The sequence below is a fragment of the Stegodyphus dumicola genome, chromosome 8 (assembly GCF_044657685.1).
Source record: "Stegodyphus dumicola isolate Sdum_Otavi_A_Nest chromosome 8, ASM4465768v1".
Classification (NCBI taxonomy): Eukaryota; Metazoa; Arthropoda; class Arachnida; order Araneae; family Eresidae; genus Stegodyphus; species Stegodyphus dumicola.
Window position 1 is genome coordinate 131451082 of NC_140775.1, and position 26409 is coordinate 131477490.

The window sequence follows — 26409 nt, forward strand, 5'->3', positions numbered from 1 at the left end:
TACCTTAACAGTTTCATTACACTCTTCATTAATTAGGTTTTCCTCATTATGGTTAAGTATTTCGTCAAAATTTTCAGTTTCGAAAGGCATTTCAACCAAACCATCATTAGTATTGTTTTGCATTCAAAATTGTACAATTTTGCATTCAAAATTAAACTTTTGTGTATCATCCCCAATTAACTCATTAAAAGCACTTAACGGCAAGAGTAAATCATTATATAACTTATCCACCATTGTACACGGCTAAAAAAAAAAAAAAAAAAAAAAAAAAAAAAAGACACAGTTCTATATCTCCTGTTCTACTGGGCCGATTCTCGAAATTCAAATTGCATTCTTCATGTCTCAAAAGTGTGACTTAGGATATATATTAGATTTATATATAGCACTACTCTAAGATAGGTATTTTGACACAAAAATCAGACTTTTTCTGAAAAACATACCAATTTTTTTACATATTTCGATACTACGACTCAAATTATGCCTTAATATTAAATTTCGTAAAATTTGGTGCAAAATTTAAGGAGAAATTCAACAATTTATGTTGGCACTTTTTATTCAGTTTGCGCCAAAATTAGTTCACTTGGTGAACTTCTTAATATGTGGGAACATATTTTCATTTCCATTTTTACATAGAAAGAGGAAAGTGCATAAGAGGAAAAAAAGACTCAATCATTCCTTTTTTCGAATAATGTTCTTTATCTTATATTTTTATTTATAATTGTTATTAATTTTAATCAATTTTTTTTCTTTTTCGAATTTATTTTAATTGTTTAAGTTGCATAGTTTCTTTCGAATAACTGTTTTAAAAATTTCTATTTACTCATCCAAACTGCATGGTTTAAATCAAAGGTGCATCGTTTATTTTTTTTTTCAAATAGTTTTCTTTATACTATATTTTTAGTCATAGTTACTATTCTAGGTAATTTTTAAATTTTTAGACTTAATTGTTAGTGTTGCATTGTCTCTTCAGATATTTATTTTAAAATTTTCTATTTATTCATTCGAACTGAGCATTTTAAATATATTTATTAATATAAAGTTTCCAGAATTTGATTTTATTTATTTGAATTGCGTTTCTCTTGGAAGAATACTTTGTAATGCAGACTACGATGCATTTGAAAACTGCATATATTCAAAGATAAATTCAATAAAGCACACTTAACATGCCTTTCAATGTTCCGTTCAGAAAAGATATATATAAATAAGAGAGATGTATAACTAACATTTTAACTTAGGATGACTTGCATACACTGCTTTAAACAGTTTTATTATTGTGCCCATTGCTTTACACAATTTCATCCTACATTTGGTTTTTTAAAATGTTATTCATGTTTGAGTCAAATATTTTATTTTTGAAATCGCAAGAATAAAATATCATAAGATTAAAAAGTTTTAAATTTTAAAAAAGTACAAAAATTTATTTTTTCTTCTCTTTTTCTTCAGGCATTCTGCTTCATTCTTGCTCTTTTTCTTTAGGCATTCTGCAAGTATATAAGAAGCATCCAAATTTTCGAAACATCTTGGTATTTCTGACAATCATTTTAAATAAAGTTATCGCCTTCCATTTCATAAAGACCCACAAACAGCCAAGCGGTAAAGTCGCTGAACACTGGTAGTTCACTCTGGGGTTCGAATCCCGGTAAACGGGCTGGTTGCATGGGCGTTTTAGTGGATTTTCTCATGCGTAACGTGTATGCCAGCTGGCTTCCCTTAGAAATTTCTTTACGAAGGCATCCTTCGTTTTAGGCAGATAGCCCTGCTTTGCTGTAACTTAATCAGGGTTCGTAGCGGTCCTTACAAGTGCTTATAAGTCCTTATATTTGAAAATAAATTATAAAGGCCCTTATAGGTGCTTACTTTTTCTTTAAAGCCTTTTTTTTTTTTTTTTTTTTTTTAAGTGCTTATTTTTTGCTTTTAGGGCTTTTTTTTAATCCTTTGTTTTTAATGAACACTCATTTTTTCCCCGTACCATAGCTGAAACTAAATGAACAACATCTCTTCCTTATATGCAACGTCAGATGGTGAATCATACTCCCGGAAATTGCTATTCCCCCCTTCCTCTGCATTAATGTAACCTATGGTGCACGCGAGAGTACAGACAGGTGCACGTCGTTCTATTGGCCAAAGAATTGCGAAAATGGTAGAAAATTCTGGTACATTCGGTATTCTTTTCCTCCCACCCAAATGCTACACACGTTTGAATTTCTATCAAGATTTTAATAATTTGCATTCTCGTTCCGCATGGTCAGTTCATATTCGTGTTTATTATGATCGTTATGCTTACATTATGAGCATATGCATGAATATTTATAATAATATAGTTGCAGTAACTGGTGAAGTATAGATAAACTTCCCCCCCCCAAAAAAATGGGTGTGTTTTTACACAGATTAGCTTTCTAAGGAATAATATTCGGAATGGCTTAAATAAAAGGAAAGTAATCGAATGGTCAAAATAATTTCATTTTCTTTCCCAATACATTATACAGTACAGAGGTTGGGAGTTTCTCCGCAAAATCTCTAATATTGAAGCAGTGGACTTTTTTTTGTCACTGTCCAATCTGGATTGAATAGGACTAAAAGTTTTTGCGGTCTACCCAACCCAAGCGAAGATTGATTCTATTCCGGAAATTTAATACAGTCTGTTGAAAATTTAAGTCTCTTTCTTTTCCTTTATTTAGTTCTTTATTCTTCAAATACCGGCAGGTGTTGATTCCGATTGCGTAATATCGCATATGGAAGAATTACGGCGCACGTATTGCGCAATAATGTTTGCGGTAATTTGCAGAGATATATAATTTTGATGTTCAGTCTGAGATTTGTTTATGAACAACTAATAGAGTTTTACTGTGCTTTCTAAGCAGAATATTTCTCAGTTCCGTTGGTCTATTTTTATATGATGCACATATCGAAATGTCAAAATCATTTATTTAGCCTAAATTTAAATCTAAAGAACGGCTACAATCTTCCCCACTCCTTTTTTTCCAGTTACTATCCGGAATATTCGGGAATTTCTGAGTATGTGGGTTAGTTAAGCTTTTACTGTTAAAGGATGACTGAATGAAGCAATTTCACGTCTTCTGATTTCAGAAATGTGCCTCTTTTTTACTTAAATTACTTTGCTTGGAATATATGTTAAGGAAAAACTGTTATGCAATGAAAATTTAGAAAATGGTCAGAATTTTTATTTAAGTTAAATTATTTAAATATTAATATGAGTGGAAAAATAAATTGTATTTATTATTAGGTGCCAAACGAATACATTGTTTTCCATTGTTGAGGTAATGCTCATTCTCTTAATAAATATTGCATTGCTCATATTTTAAATTACAAGTCTAATTTTTCTTTTAAGTTTATGCAGTTGTATATAATGTAATTAGACAGGTGCTTATTTTTTCCTTAAAATGTGCTTGAAAAGTGCTTATAGGTGCTTATTTTTTTAACTAAAATGTGGCTATGAACCCTGTTAATAATCCAATTCAATCCATTTCATCAAAGCCTTTATCAGTCTTTAGAGGCTAAGCATTTTGAAGGTATGAAATAAAAGGAAAGACTAGTTTCATCAAGAGATTTTGGCTTATTTAATTATGACAAAGCACACTAGGGCTATCTGCCTAAGGAGAGGGATGCCTTAGTGGGAAACTGGTTTGTATACAATGTTACATGTGGTAAAAACCATGAAAACACCCATGCAGCCAGCTCGTTTGTGGGATTCGAACCTCGGAACGAACTACCAGTGTTCAGCGACTTTACCTCTTGACCACTGTTTCATCAGGAGAGAAAAAACGTCTTTAGGTGACATCCACATACATCACTGGATAAACTCCTGAATCTTCAAATAATTTGACTGAGAAATCATGGTATTTCTCCCTTTATGATATGATATGATGTTCTATAATGTAATTTAAATTTATACAACCATATAGTCTAAAACCAGTCACTCTTCACTTTAATCTGCAATGATATCGTTTTTGTCTTTTCTGTTGACACAAGCTCAATTGATGGGATTTGCTGTACACGTCCAAGTGTTTTCTGTTTGAACAACTAAAATCTTTAAAGTATCCTGAAAGTATATTCAAAAGCGTTCAACTTTTTGAAGCATCTTGCTATGTCTGACAGCCAAATTTCCCTGCAAACTTTTGCTTACTTTATTTCCCTAATTTTTTTCTTTCCTTCTACAGTTATTTTCAGTGCTCACACAAGAAAATTAAGATTTTTCGATTGCTAGATTTCCATAAATTTTGCATTCTTGTCAATTTTTTAAAAATATTACATGAATTGCATTTCAGCTGAAGACAGCTTTTCATTTTCCAGTCATTTTAACTATAAATAAAGTTTAAAGCGAAGTCCAAAGGATAAATATTTTAATTAAAAGATTTTTTGCTAACTGACAAAGAAATAAAACAGTCCAGCAGTGTTTATTCTGTACCACTGAGTGACTCGATTCTTATATTGGCTGAAACAATCTAAATCATATTAAAGATCATGTATTTTTATACAATCTATAACGCAAGAGAAAAATTAGCTTCTTAAAACATTCTTTCTAAGAGGATTAATATAAAAATTTATATTTATATATATATTTTTAAAGGTGGTACATGAACCAAACTGTCAAACTTTTAAAGTTTAATTTACATGGTGGTTATAATTAAAGTTCAACTTTGAAAATAATAAACTACTGGTCATAAAAGGAAAACTACCAGACCAAATGTTATCAAACTTGGTAATCGTGTAAAGGAGGTTATGGGAATTTATTTTCTGCGGAAAAAAAAAAAAGAGTTCAAAAACTCACTACCAGGGCAAAAAAGGCGCTGTATGCAATATTGTTAAATGAAATAAGATATGAAAACATCGGTATAAAATGTGTTTAATTGTTTTCGAAATGTGTTACAAAACATGTTCAATGTAGCGTCCAGTATTTTCCGAAAGCAAGTTAAATCCTGTTACTGCTTTCTCAACAGCAGCTCTTAGCATGTCAGGAGGAATGTTACGGACATGTCAGAGTATCACATTTTTCATTTCTGTCAAATTGTTTAGATTATCACCATAAACAGTGCTTTCGAGATAATCCTATAGCTAAAAGTCACAGGGTTTGAGGTCTGGTGGGAAGAGGGAAAGTGTTGGCCTATAAGACGTTCATTCATGAAATGTTGCCTAAGTAACTGTGTGACACATGTGAGGGGGCCCAGCCCTGCATAAAAATCGTAGTATCTAAAATGCCACGTTACTGCAGTTCATGCATCACGAAACATTTTAACGTTGACTCTAAGTGAGCTGCAATCACAGTGGTCCAGTTGTCGATTGCTATTCAGAGAAAAATGGTTCAGTTATGAAACTAGCTGTCATTGGTGTGAAATGACTGCTATGCAATCGAATGCAGTAGGTGAATGCAATGGAACTAGGTAGATAACATGAGGGATTTCTTTGGCCCAAATCGATAGCGTTTTGAATCAGTATCTTCAGTATCAGATTGTGCGCACTTGTGCGAGTGATTTGCGATCTCACATTTTCAAATCATTAATTCGTGGTTTTCACGGACAAATTTCTCCCTTAAACGGATGGCGCACTCGACTTTTATCGAATTTAACTCAAGGGTATTTTGCTTATTTCGAAGTTTCTTAAGGGTATGCAACATATTAAGTGTAACAAAAGGTTAAGTTAGATTACGACCCATATTTTGTTTAACAATATTGCATACAGCACCAATTCCCCCCTGGTAGTGAGGTTTTGAGCTTTCTTTTTCTCCCTTAAAATAAATTCTTAAGACCTCCTTTGCACGGTTACCAAGTTTGATAACATTTGATCCAGTAGTTTTCCTTTTATGACCGTTTCAAAGTGGAACTTTAATTATAACCCCCCTGTATAATATTAAATTTTAATTTGAAGCTATGCATTATGTGTATACCATGCATAAGATTTTCACTTTTATGGAAAAAATAAAGAATTGAAGCAAATATACTTAGGATAATGAACTAAAACTTAAAAAATTCCCCCTTCCTCCGAAAATAAATTTTTGAAACTTCGACCTTGAATTTATTGGATTATCGAAATATTAAATTTGACTTATCTTCTAAGTCCTAGTTCGAACAACAATTCCGTCAAAAATTCTGAATTACTGAAATTGAAGTAAAAGGTTTAGTATGGGTTCACTGTATGTTAGTAAAGTAATCAGAGTGTAATAAAAATAGATTATAGAATTTACGCTGATCCAACTTTTTGTCTGAATGCGTAACATGTAATGGAAGAGAAGGCTTGTAGAAATCTGTTTTTGACATGCCTCTAAAGGTAGATGTCATACTCCTTTTATCTCTTCAATGTCAAAGAAACTTTCCTTTCAGAGGCAACTTTAGTTTTTGGAAAAAAAGAAAAGTCACAAGAAGACAAATTTGAAGAACATGCAGGACAATTGAGTACACTTACTAGTTTTCGGAATACAAGCAGTTCTCCGATTGGTTGTTGAATAATGAAAAGATGCATTGTCATGCAATACAAAACATTTGGAATACGTTTTCTGACTGAACAACATAAGATTAAAAGTCATCTGTTTTTAATTCACAGCCATTTACAAGTCAACTACTCGAGCAATTGCAGAATCGTTTTGATTCTGAGCTTGTAAGACAAACCTAATATCACTGGATTTAAACACTTCTTTAATCTTCCAAGAACATTCCTTCTTTAGGCTCATATTCCAAGAATATTAAGTGAATACAATTATTGCAAAAAAAATTGAATATTCATTTGCACTATGGCTTGGTAGTTTACTAACGAGTTAACAGAATTTAAATTCTGCTTTTTGTATATAAGAATACAACAATGTTTTAAATATTTACAAATAAAATATTAAATTGGAGATTTAATTGGAGCCTCACCAGTGGCCTAGCATTTGAAGATTGTTACATACTAATTGTTTGTTGCGAAGTCTAACCCAGGCTGCATGGTTGGTTTTCGTAGTTTTCTAGGTTCTCTTTACAAAGGTTCTCTATGAAAGCATCTCAAACGAATAGCTCCCATGTTCTTTCTATGTTCAAATAACCAACTAATTTAGTTTAAGCGGGATTTCCAACTGAAGTTACTAGCAAAACCTAAATACTCATTAAAAATCATGTAGTTTGCCAATCAAGAGTTACATGAAAGATATGACACCAATGATTGAATTGCTGTTACGGTATGCTGTTTCTAAACTTAGATGGTCATTCCTTAATTAAATATAATTGATTTGTAACTTCTACCAGAGCTGACAGTAAGAACTGAAGTGCTAATAAATAATATCGTGTGCAATCTTGATTAACATAAAATTAGAAGTATTTGCATTCAGACAGAAAGTTTTTTTGAAATATTTGCAATTACTTTATAAGAGGGATTTATTAATAACCATAATAATTACGTGTTATATTACTGATGATTAGAATTCAGTTCTTGACAATTACATTCTAAATTAGAATTTTAAGGATGTAATGAAAATACGCTATGCATAAAAATACATTTTAGGATAAAAAATGAGTTGATTTTTTATGTTTAAAAACTTCTTAAATTCATTTAATAAACATCGTACCCTCATTGTTAATTGAATCCAGAATTTGGGTGTCGTTTATATAATTATTCTTACTTGTTGACAGAACCTGCTGACTTATCCAGCCATTAAGTAGCTGCAGATCATTTCTATAAGCATTGAACTTCCATTAATTTGGTCTCTAGAGGGTTGTATGTTTATATCATAATTTGACTTTTATAAAAATGATTATTCTAAATCTTATGTTTCTATAAATATATGGATAATAGTATTCAGCCACTTCATAAGCAACAGCTTGTTTAGAAATAAATTATGCAGTTAATGTCATAAAATATTTCGTAGAATGCAAATAAACATCAAACGAAAGTTCTCAGTATTAGACGATTCGATTTAAATGAAGTTAAAGTAAAGTAGCAGACGATAAAACTCCGAAGATAAAAATTTACTCTTTCTAATATATTTTTTTAAAAAAAGAGGGGGGGGGGAAAGAGAAATTAAAAAAAATAGGTAAAAATTTGAATAATTTCATCTATAATTTAAAAAAAATAGCTTTTCATATAGTATTAATAAATATTTATTATGCATCATTGAGGGAAAAAATTTCATAAAATTAATTCTCAATAAAACTTTACTTGAAATTTAAGGTTAAAAATAGCTGTGGTAATTCACTGTAACAAAAATCCATAAACCACATTTAGCATTATTATCACTCCCCCCCCCCCCCGAAAAAAAGCCAAATTTCAAAACAAGAAAATATGTAAATTCGTATATATCTTAGAAAATTTTGAATAAAAAAGTCTAATTTTTTGCAGGTATGCTTAGAATACACCTACTTTAAGATGATGGTAAAGATTTGATGGGTTATAATTCAAAATTTTTTTCGAAAAATTTATAAAAATTATTTAAAAATGGAAATTCAAAAAATAAAACACAAAAATGGGTTAATTTTATTTGGAATGAACCTAAATTTCGAAATGTGAAGGGAAAAATTAAAAAAAGTTTAATAAAAAAAGAGAGATTAATAAAAAGATATTAATATAATATAATAATTATTTCGTAGAATCGAAATATGGAAAAAAATTGTTATGTTATTTCAGAAAAAGTCCAATTTTGTGTCAAAATACCTATGTTAGAATAGTGTTATATGTAAATCTAATATATATCCTAAGTCGCACTTTCGAGACATGAAAAACGCATTTTGAGTTTTGTCAATTGGCCCACTAGAACAGGAGATATAGCACTGTCCCCTCCCCCCCTTTTTTGAGCTGTGTACATGTCATAAAAATAGGTGACATAAATTTATCATCTTCAGAATACATCAGTAAAGGTATGTTAATGAGAAGAGCGTTTAAAGACTGTTCAAAAGCTGACATGAGGATAACACTTCCATGTGGTGTACGATATTTTTCTGGTACAATGTCGCCCACCAGCGGCCGAGCGGTAAAGTCGCTGAACACTGGTAGTTCGGTCCGAGGTTCGAATCCCGCGAACGGGCTGGCTGCATGGGTGTTTTCGTGGTTTTCCCCATGTGTAACGTGTATACGAGCCAGTTTCCCTAAGAAAGTCCTCCACGAAAGGCATTCCTCCTCTTAGGCAGATAGCCCTAGTGTGCTTTGCCATAATTAAATACACCATTGGTACAATGTCAGCCTTGACAACGGTTAATTATGTGCCTGTATCTGCTACTGCATTAATTAATTTACCATCACATTTAACTTTTAACAGTTGGCAAGTCGTCGATTAATTTCTTAACTTCTTGATTGACACTAAAATATTTAGAAGAAATCTTTGCTGTTACGGCTTTAGAATTATTCTTACTTTCTTCTTTATTAACCTTTTCCTTATCTTCATGCAACAATATATTATGATACGTAGAATTACATTTTGAGCATTTTAATTGAGAAGGGCAACTTTTCATCCTACAGTTCCTTTCGAAACAAAGAAAACGCCGATTAGAAGCTTTTAAAATTTTTTTCTTCCAGGGACAAAACGCATTTTTCCGAAACATGATTTTCGCTTTCACAAAATACACAAGGAAAAGTTCGAGCAGCTGCAATTTTGCTTACATTAGAGGAATAGCTGGTGCCAAACGGGTTGTCGTTGAATGAATTCTGAGTGTGGAAATTCGTGTAACTCTTAGAATATAATAAATTTAATGAAGTTCGTTCGTGACTTTCAGTTTCTCGTTTTAGAAATTTCACGAGGTCTTCGACAATAAAACTTTCCTCATCTGCTTTCTGGCGAGCAAAATCAAGGGTTATATCCTGAAGAATACATTTCATTAATAAAGGGTACAGTAAACTTCCATATGATTCAGTTTTGATTTCTATCAAATTTAGCGACCTTACTTGTACGTTACATGTGTCGTATAATTCTCTCAAAACCGAATATCATTTGAACTTCAGACAGGTGGTAAATTTAATGGTTTATGTATGTACGAATTAATAAGGAGATCTTTTTGACCATATCTGTCTTTAAGAATTTTAAGTGCTTCATCGTAGTTTTCTGGCTATAAAGAAAAATCCTCCTATAATTTTTAAAGCTGCACTGCCTAACAGGCTAAGCAAGTAATTAAACTTATTCACTTTAGATAGTTTTTCGTTTTGATTTATTGCTGTTTCAAAAGAATTGTAAAATGTCTGCCACACTTCAGCGTTTCTGTAAAATTTATCAGTTATAATACGGCAATTTAACATTGTAATCAGAAATTTCATTGACACCAGAAATAGATAAATTATTACTATCATTAGAAGAACCATTAGAAACTAGCAAATTATTGCTATTTCTTTTTTCTTTCAATAATTTTGTGCCTCTAAAACTCCATTTTGTAATCTTTTCTTCGTATTCTAAGGCACTTTCGACTTCGGATTCAATGTCATTAATATCAGTTAGAGTTTTAATTTTTTTCATCTAATGCTCTCAAAGAAATAGTTTTTACTTTTAAAATTTCCAGTGATTCTTCTAGGTCTTCAATGTTACTGGTTGCAATTAAGAATTCAATAGAACTTGTTACTTTAGTAAAGGCTGAACGAATAGCTCCGTTCTTTCTTAGATTTCGTTAGCTCTTCAGCCACTTTGCTAACCTTAAATTTCACTTTATCACGAAATAAATTGAACAAAGTACTTCTTACCTTTCTGAGGACTCACTTACACATTTACTTGTGAACTTCACAGAATGATATATATCCTCATTTGCTGACACCACTGTCATACCTTTCTTCTTGGACGTGTGAGTTCTGGATATATGTATTTTCTTCTTAATGTAGACTTGCTCATAATGTGGGCATTGCATAAAAGAGACGTTTAATAGACGAATACTTTATTGACACATGAACAAAACAAGAACAAATAGTTAACACAAAAATAGAAACCACATTTATTATTATGGCGGCATACAGCAGGTCACTTTCATTACTTCGCCACTATCAATCTCTTCTCTTCCAACTTAAATCATGTGAGAGAGAGGCGTTGCAGGCCGTTCAGCTAAACTTTGCATGCGTGGTCAACCCGTCATGACAATAGCACTAAAGAAGTTGCTTTTGACAATGATAAATGCATTTTCTTAGTGTAATGTTCTGTAAAATGCTTCTTTCGTACTGTAGCAGGTATGTGTGATAAGAGAAAACAAAGCTAAGAGTTAACATGTACAGGGTGTCCCTGAATTCATAGGCCAAACTTTAAGGGCAGGTAAGATGCATATAAAGAACCATTTTTTGTATAGCAATGTGGGGTTGGAAATGAAAAGTGTAGGTGGGAAAACAGGAAATGTTGAAGAAATAATATATATATGTAAGATTTAGCAAAATATAATAGCTGTTTAAAAAAAATAATTGGCGACCTCAAAATTAGCATTCTAAATTTGGTGATCTGCCCCTAAATTCATCTCTTCTCACAGGTTCCAGATTTTTTTATCTTACGTAATGTTTTAATGCAGATACCTCTTGTCGAATCAAATTAATTGTAAACCAAAACTGTGAACTGAAACTTTTCCACTTCCCAACCTTCTTCCTCTAAAGTGCTATGACACTCTCCCTTTTTTGCGTAAGCTCTCCTGCTGGTAAGACGCTTTTCATCCATGCTGATGCTGCTTACTTGCTTAAGATGATGTCGTACTTCAAATTGGAACTTACTGTATGCGGATATAATTAGGAAACATCTTATTTGCAAAAGGATGGTTTGATATGCGTAAAAAAAAATAAAGATTGTGATTTTTCAAGATACGTTGTGCTAAATTGTGTCATCATGCTTTCCATTCTGGCACCTTCAAGCCACTATGGTCTTCTTGGTCATCCATGCAGTATCTAAGCTGTTAAAAGTTCCATTGTTTTCATCTATGCATTTTAAAATCATTACATATTTATAAAAAATAAACACAGGATTAACCTGGTGCAATCTTTAAATGGTCCCCAGTGGTCTTCGAACTCTGCTGCCTCAAACGTCCAGTGAATCATCAAGTTCGTTTCCAGTGTGTGATTTAACGGCATATTCAAAAAGTGCTTTGAAAATCATCGAGTATCTGCAAGTTCAGAATCAAAAAGTGTATTGAATCAAGGTCAATGCTGCAGCGAAGTGAAATATGGTTTATGGTTCTCGCTCGCTTCGAATATTCACAATGTTTATGCATCTCCGATCATCGCATAGAAAGAAAATTAAAATCCAAAGGGCTTTGAAGATCAGCAGCCTCATTAGTGAAATGGGAAATACCAAACAGTATTTTGTCCTCTTTTTCATGTTCATTGCTTTATTCGGCAAATTCTTCATATTCAAAGAATGCAATATTATCAAAAGTCATAAAATGTGATAGTGAGGTGATATTAAGTTCCAAATTGAGTAAATAACATTTTGGAAAAAAAAAGAAAAAGAAAAAACTTTGCATTTTTAAGTTATTGTATTATGATTTATTGATGGTAATATTTTGCTTAAATCATTTTAAGATCAAAGTTTATAATTTAAAGATTTTATGATTTATTTAAAATGTTATTTGTTATTTTCTAAATTGGAGGGGGGGGGAAATATTGAATTTGATAAAAATTACGTAAAGAATGTGAAGGTTTTACTTAGGGAAGGTTTCTAATATGAATAATATTTTTGTACTGTTGTTTAAATTTTTTTTAATTTATACTTTTTAATTTTTACTATATTTTAAGAATGAAATTATTGTTTGAAAATTTTAAGTTCTAGGAATTTCTTTAATGTTTTCAAGATAAGCGTTGAAGGCTCTCACCTTATGAAAAAATACCTTTTTTATTAAATCTTAAGTATTTTTTTTTTTTTTTATATATATATATAAAATAGAGTGTGTTTTTAGTTTTTATAATGGAATGACAGCAGTTCAAAAAAGGCCAGTTGCCTCTATCGAAGAAACGGAGGTCTTTTCTACAGTAACTGCTGAATTTTCAAATCTTTTGGCCACTGGTGAAGAATAAACACCAGTTTGTCCAACTGATAAACCAATATGATGGATATGCTGGTATTTAGAGAAAGTTGTGGAGTCTTCAAGTTTTGTAAAGATTGAGTAAATTTTAAATGTCTTAATAATAGTGAAAAGTTTGAAATTTGTGGTGTTTATAAATAATGTGTTACAAAATTGTTATATTTTAAAATGCCTTCCTTAAAATACTTAATTATGGAAATTCTAACAAATAACATGAAAGTTGGCATCTGAATCTGTAATATAATAGAAATATTTTCATAAACAAGAATTGGAAAGACTTTTATTTGAACATTTACTTTGTGAAAAAATTTGAACTTTTATACCGTGTGGAACTATCAAGAACTTTGCAAAATTTCATTGGACATTCTTACCTCAGGACTCTAAAATATGCTATTGTTTTAAAAGAATACAGTGCTAAAATTAATAATTAAATTCAAAATTTTGCAACTTTCAATGAAATGTCAAATTGAGTCAAAATATCAATCAAAAAATTAGGACAATAATTTTTTGTTTAAAAGTTAATATGTTTTGCATTTTCACAATTATATCTTTCACATTTTGCTGCTCTAATGCTTTTTCTTCCATCCTGCTCACCCAACCTTTCTTTTGAAGGGGAGGATATGTAAGATATGATATGATACAAAATATGATAGCTGTTTTAAAAAAATAATTGGCGACCTCAAAATTTACATTTTAAATTTGGTGATCTGCCACTAAATTCATCTCTTCTCACAGGTTCCAGATTTTTTTATCTTACGTAATGTTTTAATGCAGATACCTCTTGTCCAATCAAATTAATTGTAAGCCAAAACTGTGAACTGAAACTTTTCCGCTTCCCAACCTTCTTCCTCTAAAGTGCTATGACACTCTCCCTTTTTCGCGTAAGCTGTCCTGCTGGTAAGACACTTTTCATCCATGCTGATGCTGCTTACTTGCTTAAGATGACGTCGTACTTCAAATTGAAATTTGCTGTATTCAAATATAATTAGGAAACATCTTATCTGAAAAAGGATGGCTTTGATATACATAAAAAAATAAAGATTGTGATTTTACAAGATACATTGTGCTAAATTGCATCATCATGCTTTCCACTCTGCCACCTTCAAGCCACTACAGTCATCTCGGTCATCTGCACAGTATCTATACTGTTACGCAATTTCAAGATCTTTACCCTAGAGCAGTACTTTCGAGAACATTCTGGCATGTTATGTAATTGCTGCTATAAATGAAGAGTTCACACCATTTTTCGTCAGATTGCTTTTCTCCTCCTATTGCTAAAAGATGCTTGTGGCCAAACTTTGTTTGAACAATATGTGGCAGTAAATTTAAAGTTAGTATTATTTAGTTTAAATTACTATCATATGTGTAATCTTGGAAAATCAAAAAGAATAATAATCTGCCATTTCAAGTGAGTTTTAAGTTATGGAGTCTTAAAAGTTAATCTCTTCTATAACATCATTTCATGCCAAGCTTTATGTGTGTGCCCAACTGTCAAAATACAACTGCCAAAAAAGTTCTTGCCATTTTGACAGTAAGAAAGAAAAAGCCATAAAACAAATAATAATCACCACTAATTCTCAAAGTAATCACCATTGGCATCGAGTGCCTTTTGCCAATGAGCGGCTAGCTATGCAATGCCATCGTGGTAAAACTCAGGAGTCTTAAGGTGCGTTCAGACGTGGGCGTAAAGCACATAGAGGCATAGTCATAAGGGCATAAAATACGGGAGACCCGTTCACACCTGCGAAAACGAGGTGTAAGCCATAGCCAATGAGAGAAGCTAAATTTGCGCGTGCGTGGAATGTCTACAACGCTGTTCTCCCGCTCGATTGATTTCCCGCGTTCGCTCTGCTTGTTTTTTTTTTGTTGTGTCATGGCTTTTTCAACTCGCCACAAAGTTGTACCGGCTCAACAGAATGATCTTTTATCTGCAGAGGCAAGGAAGAAGGTAAAAACAGAAAAATAACAAAATGGTCTAGAGATATTTTTTTGAAAGACCAATACTTTGGCACATATCTTTCTGTACAAAGCAGTATGGAATATTTCTGCATTGTAATGTAGTACTCTCTATACTATAAACATGCACATGCATAACCACTTATGTCCTTATATACTACATAAAACCTTCTTCAATTTTTATATATAATTTCTCTTAGGAGAAATACGATATTCTAAATATGCCTAATTTTAAAAAAAAATCTTGAGGATAACTAACAGATAGCCTGTATATAATATTTTTCTATTTTGCAGGTGTGAAAGCAGTTAAGGTAAAAACAGTACTTACCATACATTATTATTATTATTATTATTATTATTATTATCATTTTCAATCAAAAGGAACACGTTTCTGTGACAGTGAAACATGTGTGCTTAGCACTCCTTATTCACTGTCCCTGTCGATCACTATAGTAGTTTGCTGCACTACCAGTATCAATTATCACTAGTACTAGTATCCACAACTGGTCACAATGACCAGCAAGCACAACTAGTACAATACTAGGAAACGTTCACCCAACAATGTATTTTATGCTCAATCATTAAATACATTTTGCTGTCTTGCCAGCTGTTTGTATACATCTATTTTTAATAATTTGCATGTATAAGCCGCACCCCTGAATTTAATTTCAAGATATGCTGTCATTTCTATTTATAACCAAATCTCAAAAGTAATTTCACATTGACAAATTTTAGGTACCCAAGTCTTCAAATACATCAAAATTATAAACATTCATACCTTATCCAGGAATTTCTACCAGAGAAATAGCATGAATTTAATGATCAAAACTCCTTTCAAATGATAGTAATAAAGAGTGGTTAATAATAACAAATACTATTCATTAAATTATAGTCCATGTTATGAATTATGTATGCTATTTAGTTTCATTAAAAGTAAATTCCTTTCATGGAGAACGTAATTAAAAAACAGAACAGACAAAACTGCACTTTAACAGGAGACAAAACTTCTAGACTGTTGACTGCTGTTTTAAGGATATTTCACTACATCTTTCCTTTCTTGGAATTCATAAGAGCATTTTTCTCAAAAGATTAATCTTTTATTACTTATACAAAGCTTACACTATTGAATTGACTATTGTGACTATTCTTAAATAAGTGAAAATAATTTTTTTAAGTAATATTTTTACTGTTAAAAAAACAGCAGATTCTTGATATTGATTTGATGTTTTAGTAAAATTAATTCATGAAGTTTGTTTGGAAAGAAAATCAGCATTTGAAGCAAATACCAATACAATATTTCCAGCTTTTTTAATAAATTTATTCTTAAATACAAAAATAATTAAACAGGAAAAAAATTACAGTAATAATTTTAAAAAAATTATAGGCAGAAAGAAAGTAATAATAATAATTTACACAGAAAAAATAAAATTTTTGCAAGCATGCTTTTTTTAAAGAATTTTCATAATAAAATGAAAAATATTGGAAGGGATCAATCATCTACAGCGTGCATAATCCTGAGCTTAACTTTCGCTTTACGAGTTTCATCCATATTTTTCAATATAAATTGAAAAACTCATTAAAAAATGCATTAAAAACTCATTAAAAAATGCACGTCATCATCGTAGATTTCTTGCAAGGTCAACTCTTTATTTCGTTCGGATATGATTGCAACTCATTATTTTGTTCGGATACGATTACAACTCATTCGTATACGATGCGTTCCATATTTAAAAAAAAACGTCACTTTCGATGTGACTGTGAAATCGTCTTAAGAAAGCCGCTTCGCTCTGATTGGTCGACGCTTATCCCAAACTCGGCGTAAAGTTGAAACCTTGGAACCTTGTGCCACGAGCCCTAAACCAGATTCTGTGACGTAGCAGTGACTGGTTGCCTTGGCAACGGAGCTCGGCTTTAACCACTTATGTCCTTTACGCCCTCGTCTGAACGGGGCCTTAGACACAAAGAAGTCCATGAGGACCTTTTTGAGGTCTGGCTGGTTGTTGAAGGATTTTGCATGAAGTTGGTTGTCCAGGGAATGAAAAAGGTGGTAGTCTGTTAGCATGAGGTCTGGCGAGTATGGTGGATGGGTTAGTGTCTCCCAGCCTAGTCACTGGATGGTGTTCCTGGCCTCCTGAGCTATTGTCATGAAGGAGGAGTACACCCTTACGATTGACCAATGGTGGCTCTTTATGCATCAGTGCCTGATCCACACGTTCCAGCTGCTGTGAGTACAGGCCTGCCATGATGGGTTGGCCCACTTGATGACTAGTCCACCAGATACAGAGCATGATCTTGTGTGAGTGGAGAGAAGGTCTCTCAGTGTGACGCACAGGTTCCATGGCGACAACCAATATCTGGAACGACTGGGTGTGTCATACTGGACCCACTTTTCATCGCTGGTGAGTACTCGATCAAATATGGGTGCTTTGTGGTGCTGAGTAAGCAATGACATAACAGGCAGTGACATGCTGTTGCTTGTTTGCATCAGACAGTGAGTGGGGTACCCATTTGCTCAGCTTGTATGCCTGCCTTTCCTATATGCAAATGGAGTCTGATCGTTTCATCAAATATCTGGAAGTGTGCAGCTAGCTCACCAAATATTTGGCTACTGTCACTCTCTATGGCTGCTCTCAGGGCCTCATCATCCAGCACTTGTGGCCTACCACTGCATGGTGCATCACTAAGCGACATATCCCCTGACCTGAACTTCTGGAACCATTGCCTAGCGGTTTGTTTGTTAATGGCATCATCCCCCAAACCTGGCAAATTTGGAGACTTGATTCTGCTGCTGACAAGCCCACTTTAAAAATCATACAGCAAACATCTCCAAATGAGTGCCTTCGACACAATCAGTTGCTGTGTGAGTTATGTTTGAAGTACCTTTATGCGCTTTTGTACTCTTGGTCAATGTCCGGACTCCCATCTTAACCTCTTCATCGCCAAGCTTGGTAACTATTTTTATGTTGTGGTTCGCTCTTCCAATGTCATATCAGAAACGGCGAAAGCTTTTTTGGTTACCTTGTATACAAAACTCTTTATCTGCATAATATCATAGTAATTACTGAAACATCTGACCATTAATAATGATAAAGCCCTGGAAGTGTTGATTCATTGATCGGGATGCATTGTGGGCAGTGTCACAAACAGTTATGTTGTATGTATTTTTGCAAAAGATTTTTAGAACAGACGATGTTACAAATTTAGTGTAGTGGCTTAAATAAAAAGGTGAATTTTTGAGAAGAAAAATATTGAATATGGAGGTTTATTTAGTTTGCATTATCAAATCATTTGCAAAGCAATTTTATCGAGTTTGAATGGCATCATGTGACTTCAAACAAGTCTTTGATATTAGAGAATTTTGTTTGTGATGGTGCCATTTATGTTCTCTGAGAGAGCAGACATTTATCTTAGGAGGCTGTAAATTGTAATGGAAGAGAGTCATTAAGGTTGTATCACGAACATTTCCCCAATAGGACAAAGCCATATCTCAAAACTTTTTCCATGCTTACGGAATTTCCATTTGTGCTTTCCATTTGTGAGAGCGTTTCATTTCATGTTAAGAGACCAGATGCCGGTTGCTTGAAACAGTGCGGTGTGGCCATATGTTCCATTCAAATTTCGACTTTATTTTTATCATTTATTTATTATTTTTATCAGCCTTCACAATTTATCCCATCCTGGCATCAGAGCTTCCTGCATGTTACTTCAACAGCGTTTTGTGTGGCCTGGCATGCAGAAGGACATCACTGTATGGGCTAGAACATGTGCAGACTGTCAAAAGTAAAAAATCATAGACACACTCAGAACTCCATCGCAACACTTTGATTAAAGATAATAAAAGATACAGTTACATATATAACAGGCTACATCTTTTGCGTATATAGTCAAAAGTCGTTAATCCGGATTTGTCGGGACTCCGGCGATTCCGGATTATAGATCATCAGTTTAAATCTGGTAAGATGTCATGCAGAAATTATAAAATTAAAAATATGAAACCGTAATTTATGAAATAAAGAACAATTATGATCTAAAGGGTATCAAAATTTACAAAAAAAAAAAAAAAAAAAAGCTTAATATTTATTTTTTAACTTTATTAAACATTTCTTTCAATGTAAGTTGTTTAAGTTGCTTCGTTTTTTATGTGATAATACATTTTCTTTAATTCTATAAACAGACATAATTTCTTGTTCAGTTACAAAGTTCCGCTGTTCAAGTCCTATAATTCCTGTGTCGAGAATACCGACTAATTTGTCAATCGAAATTTTTTCGTTTTCAATAACCTCTGTCACTTTCTTCGCTATCGGAAGCGAATTATAATGATGAGGAATTTGATTTAAATCATATCAAAGTCGGAGTACATCGAGATGAAATACTACATTTAGTAAGGAATTATAAGCCGAATAAAATAAAAACATCTGCCCTGAAGATAAGGATAGTGGTGACAAATCAACTTCCAGTTCGTTGCGCGCCGCAACGTCCACCCCCTCCACAGAGCAGCGTGAAATTGATAAACATATTTCGGAATGGTTAGAGAATCAAAGGATATGCCTTTATCCATTTTTTGCAGCAATTCCACTTTTTGTTTGATGGACATAAAAACATGCTTTCGCTTTGTAGTTCCAGAATTGGAAATTCTTTTTGATATAATCAAAAGTTCAAGCTTACTTTTATAAAATTGCTCTAACAGTCTGCAAAAAAATAATAAGCCAGATTCAGTTAGAAGATTAAGGAACAACGCAATCTGCAACATTAACTGAAATGGATAATTAGATAATTTTAGATTAGCTTATACCGTCCGTTATACATTAAACGCACATGTGTAAAGGTATTATGTGCATGCGTAAAGGTATTATGTGCATGCGTTAATGCATGCGCAGAAAGTTTGTAGTTTTGAGGTCCGGATTAAAGACTTTTGATATATGTGCATATTAAAATATGTCAAAGAAATTAAGGCAATATATCAAAAGAAAGCAAATGCAGGTACAAAATACCAGGAGAGTTTTTACATTAATATCAAAAAAATAATTTGTTCTCACAGTAGTTTTGGCAAATTTGTGCTTTTTTAGTCAAAACCCTGGACTGTTCAGAGGGTTAAATAAACAGCATTTAGGAATATAAAGAAATCTAATTTTTGAATGTTCATCTTTTCCTTATTTTTAAATCTATCATTTTTGTATCCAGTATATAACTCGCACCGGTAAATTTTGATCTTCTTTTTTGCATATGAAGCTGTTTTATGCTGGAATATACAGTAATAATTTTTCATGGTCTTAGGATTAGATATTAAGTAACATAATAAATTAATAACAAGGTATTAAATTTATATTTTTTTAGCAAAGAACTTCAAACTGCAATAGGAATCACCAGAAGCAATAAATATCGCTATCCAAAATCGTACTTTTATGAAACAAATGTAGTGTTTCACTATTCCATCTGATTATTTTTCTTGGGATAGAGCATAAAATGGTCTATAAATTTTAAATCAAGTAATTTGGACTTTAAAGATAAATCTCTTGTAGACTAAACATTTTTAATTTAATTTTGTCTATTGATAGTTGTAATTCCTTTAAACAGTGAAATGTCACTCAGTTAAGCATTTTTCATTACTTCACAATCATATAAATGATCAAGAAGGTGTATGAAGTAATGAACTTTTAAAATGTTTAATTTCTCCTACAAAATGTTAGCTCATTTTATTCTAAAATAATAATAAACAGATCTTTATATTTTCAACATTCTACTCTGTGACAGAACAGTGTATCAGTTTATAATTAATGTATAGAACAGTTAAATGTTTATCAAGATTTCATATAGAATAATGTAAGCAAAAGGCAGCATATCTGAATAATTTTGGAACATTTTTGTATAGAAATTAAGTGTTTGTTTTTTAACCATAAATTTTTACATCTTTCTTTTTATCCATCGCTGTGTACATAGAAGTGTATGATTTTTTCTTCTCATGAGAACTAATCTTTGTATAATGGGAATTTCTATTTCAATTTATTACTAACTTCAGATTTACAGCAGTTGATTCTAGAAGTAAAAGATCATACTATCACAAAACTATTTTAAGTATTGGGAACATTGTAGGAGGGAATATTGATTACATAATTTTTGTATATTCATAGATAATTCAATGTCTATAAAAATTCCTTATATTTGTTTAACAGTACAAACTTTATGTATTCACTTCAGAAAATCTTATAATTTTGGATTGAAAAATATTTCATTGGGTAGGATATTTCATAAGAAAAAAGTTAATTATGTAGTGATAAAAGTATTTTATGCTGAAATTGATGATTGTAGTGATTTAATAAAAGCCATAAATGTGTGTGGCTATAGAAAAAGAATATAAATGTAGTTTGACTACACATAGAAAAACCAGTTAAATTAAATTAATTGTTATAGAAGATTTTCTGCATTTTACTTTCAATAGCATATGTTACAGTGTATTTTATTGTAATTAATATACGTAAGGATTTGAAATTTCAGTTTTGCAGTTACTAAAGGAGAATTGACTGTTGAAATACTGAGGTTCCATTCAAGAATTCATTTAGTAGTTTTAATGTTACTGAAGTATTTTTAATATGTTATGTGGCAGTGTATGATATTAAATAACCCTTAATAAATATATAAATCTCCAATCACATTGCAAAAATCAAGGAGTGCTTATTAGCAATGTTGTAAAACACACACCCTCACATCTCCCAAAAAAAAATTGATGCTGGTATTTAATAGGTTTTATTGCCTAATATGTATTTATTTTATGTATGTATTTTTAATTAATTAGCAATCCTTTCAATACTATGCTTTATTGAATTTAAATTGAAACTTTATAATATGCATTTTGTTGAAATATCAAATTTGGAAGTTATTAATTTAACTAATTTTTTTTAGGATGATTCATCTATGGATGAATATGGTGTAGCTGCTGCTATTTTACCATTGGCTATGGCATTTTGCAGAGTGAGTTTGTGATAACTTTCTTTTGTTATGTCTAGTCATTGTAAATACACATTCCAGATGAAATAGCTATATTAAATGTGAATACATCTATCTATCCCTCGATTTACACGATGTTGGTTTTGCATGCTTTAAAAATTAATGGATTTCAAAAACTTGTTAAAAATGTACATTTGGCTGCATATAATATAATACAAGGTGTGGCTATTAATTTTCTGGACTGCTCTAATAACACCAGAACAGAAGATGTGAAAAACTTAACCTTTTAATATGTTTTGAAGTAATCCCCATTGGTCGTAACACACTTTTGTGCTCAACTGTATAAGTTGTGGAAACAACTTTTAAAGTCTTCTTTCAAGCGGCTTTTCAATATTTCTTTCAATGTAAGTTGTTTAAGATGCTTCCACAAGAAACTCGAAATGTTCTTTTTTCTTGTATCATGTACAGTGGACTTTCCAATGACATACTCCTCACATACTTTTGAGACAGATATGCCTTTATCCATTTTTTGCAGCAATTCCACTTTTTGTGTAATGGACATCCAAACATGGTTTCGCTTTGTAGATCCTTTGACAACTCCGGAATTGGAAACTCTTTTCGACATAATAGAAAGTTCAAGCTTAGTTTTTATAAAATTGCCGTAATAATAACAGTTTGCAAAAAATAATAAGCTGAATCACATTAGAAGATCAGGGAGCAATGCATTCTGCTATATTAATTGAAATACCTTAGAATCAGTAAAGATAATTTTAGCGTAGCTTAACAGTGTCTGTTATACATTATTGGCTGTTCATCACAAGATTGGCAACGAAATCCAAATTGTTTTGCTAATTTTTGTCTTGCTCCTATTGCGTACTGAATTAAGCTTGAATTGTATTAGTTTAGTTATTTACTATACCTACATTTATTTCTTGCCCATGCTTCAAACTAATTCGAGTCCTGAATAAATAAACTCCCACATATACTTAAGGCTTTACCTAGGGCCAGCGCTCGATACTGCTTGGTGCAGTCTTTACGGCTCCTAAATTCTGCTACAAAGCACTTTCCTAAGTTCTAAATTTTCACCATGCCTAAACTTTGGATCCCAGTGCTTTCCCTAAATCATAAAAACTTCTCACCCCTTAATTTTGCCTCTGGGTGCTTCCCCAAATTCCAAAAATATCGTCTTCCCTAAATTCTGCCGTCCGGTGCTGACATATTCTGCTGCCGCTTCTGGGTTTATGGTGAATAACATATCAGTTATTCTTAATTAAAATAGCACTAAATGTTTCATTAACAAAATCTATTTTTAGCATATGAAAAGAAATTTTTGTTGAATTTTTCCTCGTCGACATTTCTTAGAGTATTTAAAAATCTATAATCATCGCCAAGCATAATGTTAGCATAAAAGGTTGCCATACTCTCAATTACTAATATAAAAAAAGTTTAGACATCACAGCATGAGTTATTACTGAAGTTGTCATGTATTTATAAACATGTGGTGATGAAAGCAAATTATAATAAATAATGACTTGCTAGGTCGGCGTCAGGGATATAAAATAGGTGAATGTTTCGGTTTGAGACGTATACCAAGTAGATACTCAGCTACAGATCCAAATTATTAATCTCACAAATTTATGCTTACATGATTGTTTTTCCATAATGAAGTATTTTATTTAGTGCCTAAGTGAAATTAAGAATCGGAATTTTTAAGTGAAAATCTCCGCATGTTTTATTATGGAAGGAAAAATCAAATGCACATGCGTAAGGCATTTATTTTTTTAATTCTTTGTGGCTTTGAGGTCTGGATTTTAGATCATTCCGGATAATGGACATCCGAATTTCGGACTTTGTACTGTATAACTTCATTGCGAATTTGGATAGTTTATACATCCGAAGTATCTATTGCGGCAATGTCTGATGTATCTGTAATTCACTGTTTCCAGATGGGCAGAGCTGACCAGCTGTTAAATATGGAGCAGATAGGCAAGGTTATTGGATAAAAGGAAAAAATTCCATTAAATTTTCTGTTTGCATTGGTAACAACTTTACGTTTTGAGAAATGCTTACAGAAGCTTGTTTGTTGACCTTAGTGAAATTTTCCAAAAACGTCAGGAGGCTGTTTATTGGTTTCAGGAACTTGTAGTATATATTTACGTACAGTATCTCATAATTCCAGTGTAGAATAGAATTCTTTGGCACATTTCAGGTAAAAACAGAATTCAGCTGTATTTTTGCACGTGAAAAGAAAAGAACTGACTGGGATTATTGTGAGGTTGCCAATTGATTTGTGACAGAATGTAGTCTGAGAAGAATTGCTGGGTTTAAAGTTAGAAGATAATTAATTGAAGAAATTGAATGCTATTATTGACTTCTTAATTGATCGTAAATTGCAAGTCAGGCAATGTTTCTGAAATAAAAGATAGCAGAGCTTCATATTCTTAATGTTTTTGCTGCATAAAAATACCATCTGCATATCTTTTGCAAAAAATGAGTTTTGGGGAAGAACTCCGGAAAATATTTTTAATCAGCTAAAATTTCAGCCAAGACAGGTGACATCGTTGCTCCCATAAAGAGACCTTCTTGCTCTTTTTATGCTTCTCCATTAGCTTTAAAATGTAATTCATAGTTTTTTTTATTCTGGGCTTTTAGCAAAATAATTTGTCTCATTTTTATCTCATAGGTCTTTCAAGTCAGAAATTTATCCATATCTTGGTCTTAACCTTTTCATTTCTGTTGCTGTAAAATGTATTATATTAATATAACATCCAGACTTTTGTGATTGCAACCTAATTTGGAAAACGTAGGAAATGTTTAAAAATGTAAAGTTATAATTTAACTGTCCCCCTATTTTTTTTTTTTTTTTCTTCTTCTTAAATTGCAGTATTTCAGATAAATGCATTGCAGAATTTTTGTTGATTTGTCAAACTTATCATTTTTTTAATTCCAGTTTTGTATGTTTTTATATGAAATATTTTATTGTACTTCTCTTATTATATGATTTCTTTTTGTTAGAATTTCTTCTAGATCTTGTTGGAAATGTTTTTTGCTTAGTTGTTATTTGTTTAATTATAATTAAAAGTAATTGATACTGTGCTTAAAAGCTGTTATCTTAGGTACATTAAGTTACTTTTGTCATTAAAATAAACTTTTTGTATTTAATATATATTTTAATATTTTATACTCTAATTTTTCAGAAGTTATGCACTGGTGTGATACAGTTTGCTTATACATGTATTCAAGAACATCCTGTATGGCAAAATCAGCAGTTTTGGGAAGCTGCATTTTATCAAGATGTTCAAAGAGATATACGTGCTCTATATGCTCCACATCGTGTGCCAGTTGGGGACAGAGAATCATCTTTATCACCTGTCAGTCCTCGAGAGGTACTTGGTTATTAAAGTATAATTGTTATTTAATATGTTAAGAGAACATGTTGTTTGTGTTTAACACTTGTTTAAAAATAAAAGAAATAATAATTTAGGGGACTTCGAAGTTTTTTTTATCAGAAATTATATCTTTGAAATTTTAGTGATTTCTTCAAAGACAAAATATATATATACAGTTTTTTTTTTTTCTTTTTCTCTCTTTTCCCATGTAGCCATAATTTAAGGAACTGTAGCATGGAATATAGAGTGATAAGCCATCAAATTAGTGTGTTTGTTAAAAGTGCGCTGTTATGAAAATATGATAAATTTCATATGCTGTAAATTCATAACTGAAAAATATATGATATGATAATATAAAGTATACGATAATGAAAAAATAATCAAGGTAATGGAATTTCAATTTTCTTGGAAATTAAAAAAAAAATCCCCTGTATTATTGCAAATGCAGTGCTTAGTACCATTGTGATAAGAACTGTTTCTATATAGAGTAATTGCATGGAATGATTTACTAGGGCAATGAAATTGATTACTTAGAACAGTTTTCTAACAAATGGTTAATTACATAATACAGTACAAAGTCTTTAATTCGGACTCGCTGGGACTTCGGCGATTCCGGATTAGCGGTTTTTTCCGGATTATAGATCATCAATTTAAATCTCAAAGGATGGCATGCAGAAAGTATAAAATTAAAAATATGAAACCGTAATTTATGAAATAAAGAGCAATTATGATCTAAAACATATCAAACTTTACAAAAACAAAAAAAAAGCTTAATATTTATTTGTTTACTTTATTAAACATTTCTTTCAATGTAAGTTGTTTAAGTTGTTTCGTTTTATGTGCTAATACTTTCTCTTTAATTCTATAAAGGGACATAATTTCTTGTTCAGTTACAAAGTTCCGCTGTCAAGTCCTGTAATTAGGCTCACCAGCGGCCGAGCGGTAAAGTCGTTGAACACTGGTAGTTCGGTCCGAGGTTCGAATCCCACATACAGGCTGGCTGCATGGGTGTTTTCATGGTTTTCCCCATGTGTAACATGTATACGAGCCAGTTTCCCTTAGAAAGTCCTCCACGAAGGCATCCCTCCCCTTAGGCAGATAGCCCTAGTGTGCTTCGCCATAATTAAATACACCACACACCAAGTCCTGTAATTGCTGTGCCGAGAATACCGACTAACTTG

General features: G+C 32.0%; 1 protein-coding gene across 3 annotated transcripts in view; it reads left to right on the forward strand.

Annotated features, from left to right (window-relative positions):
* Sbf (SET domain binding factor) overlaps window positions 1-26409 on the forward strand; it is a 320087-nt gene that overhangs the window by 128510 nt on the left and 165168 nt on the right. For all 3 annotated transcript variants that reach the window (XM_085822442.1, XM_085822443.1, XM_085822441.1), the window contains exons 16-17: window positions 21795-21863; window positions 25037-25225. In XM_085822442.1, coding sequence (XP_085678568.1) covers window positions 21795-21863; window positions 25037-25225 — 258 coding nt within the window. The remainder of the gene's footprint in view (window positions 1-21794; window positions 21864-25036; window positions 25226-26409) is intronic.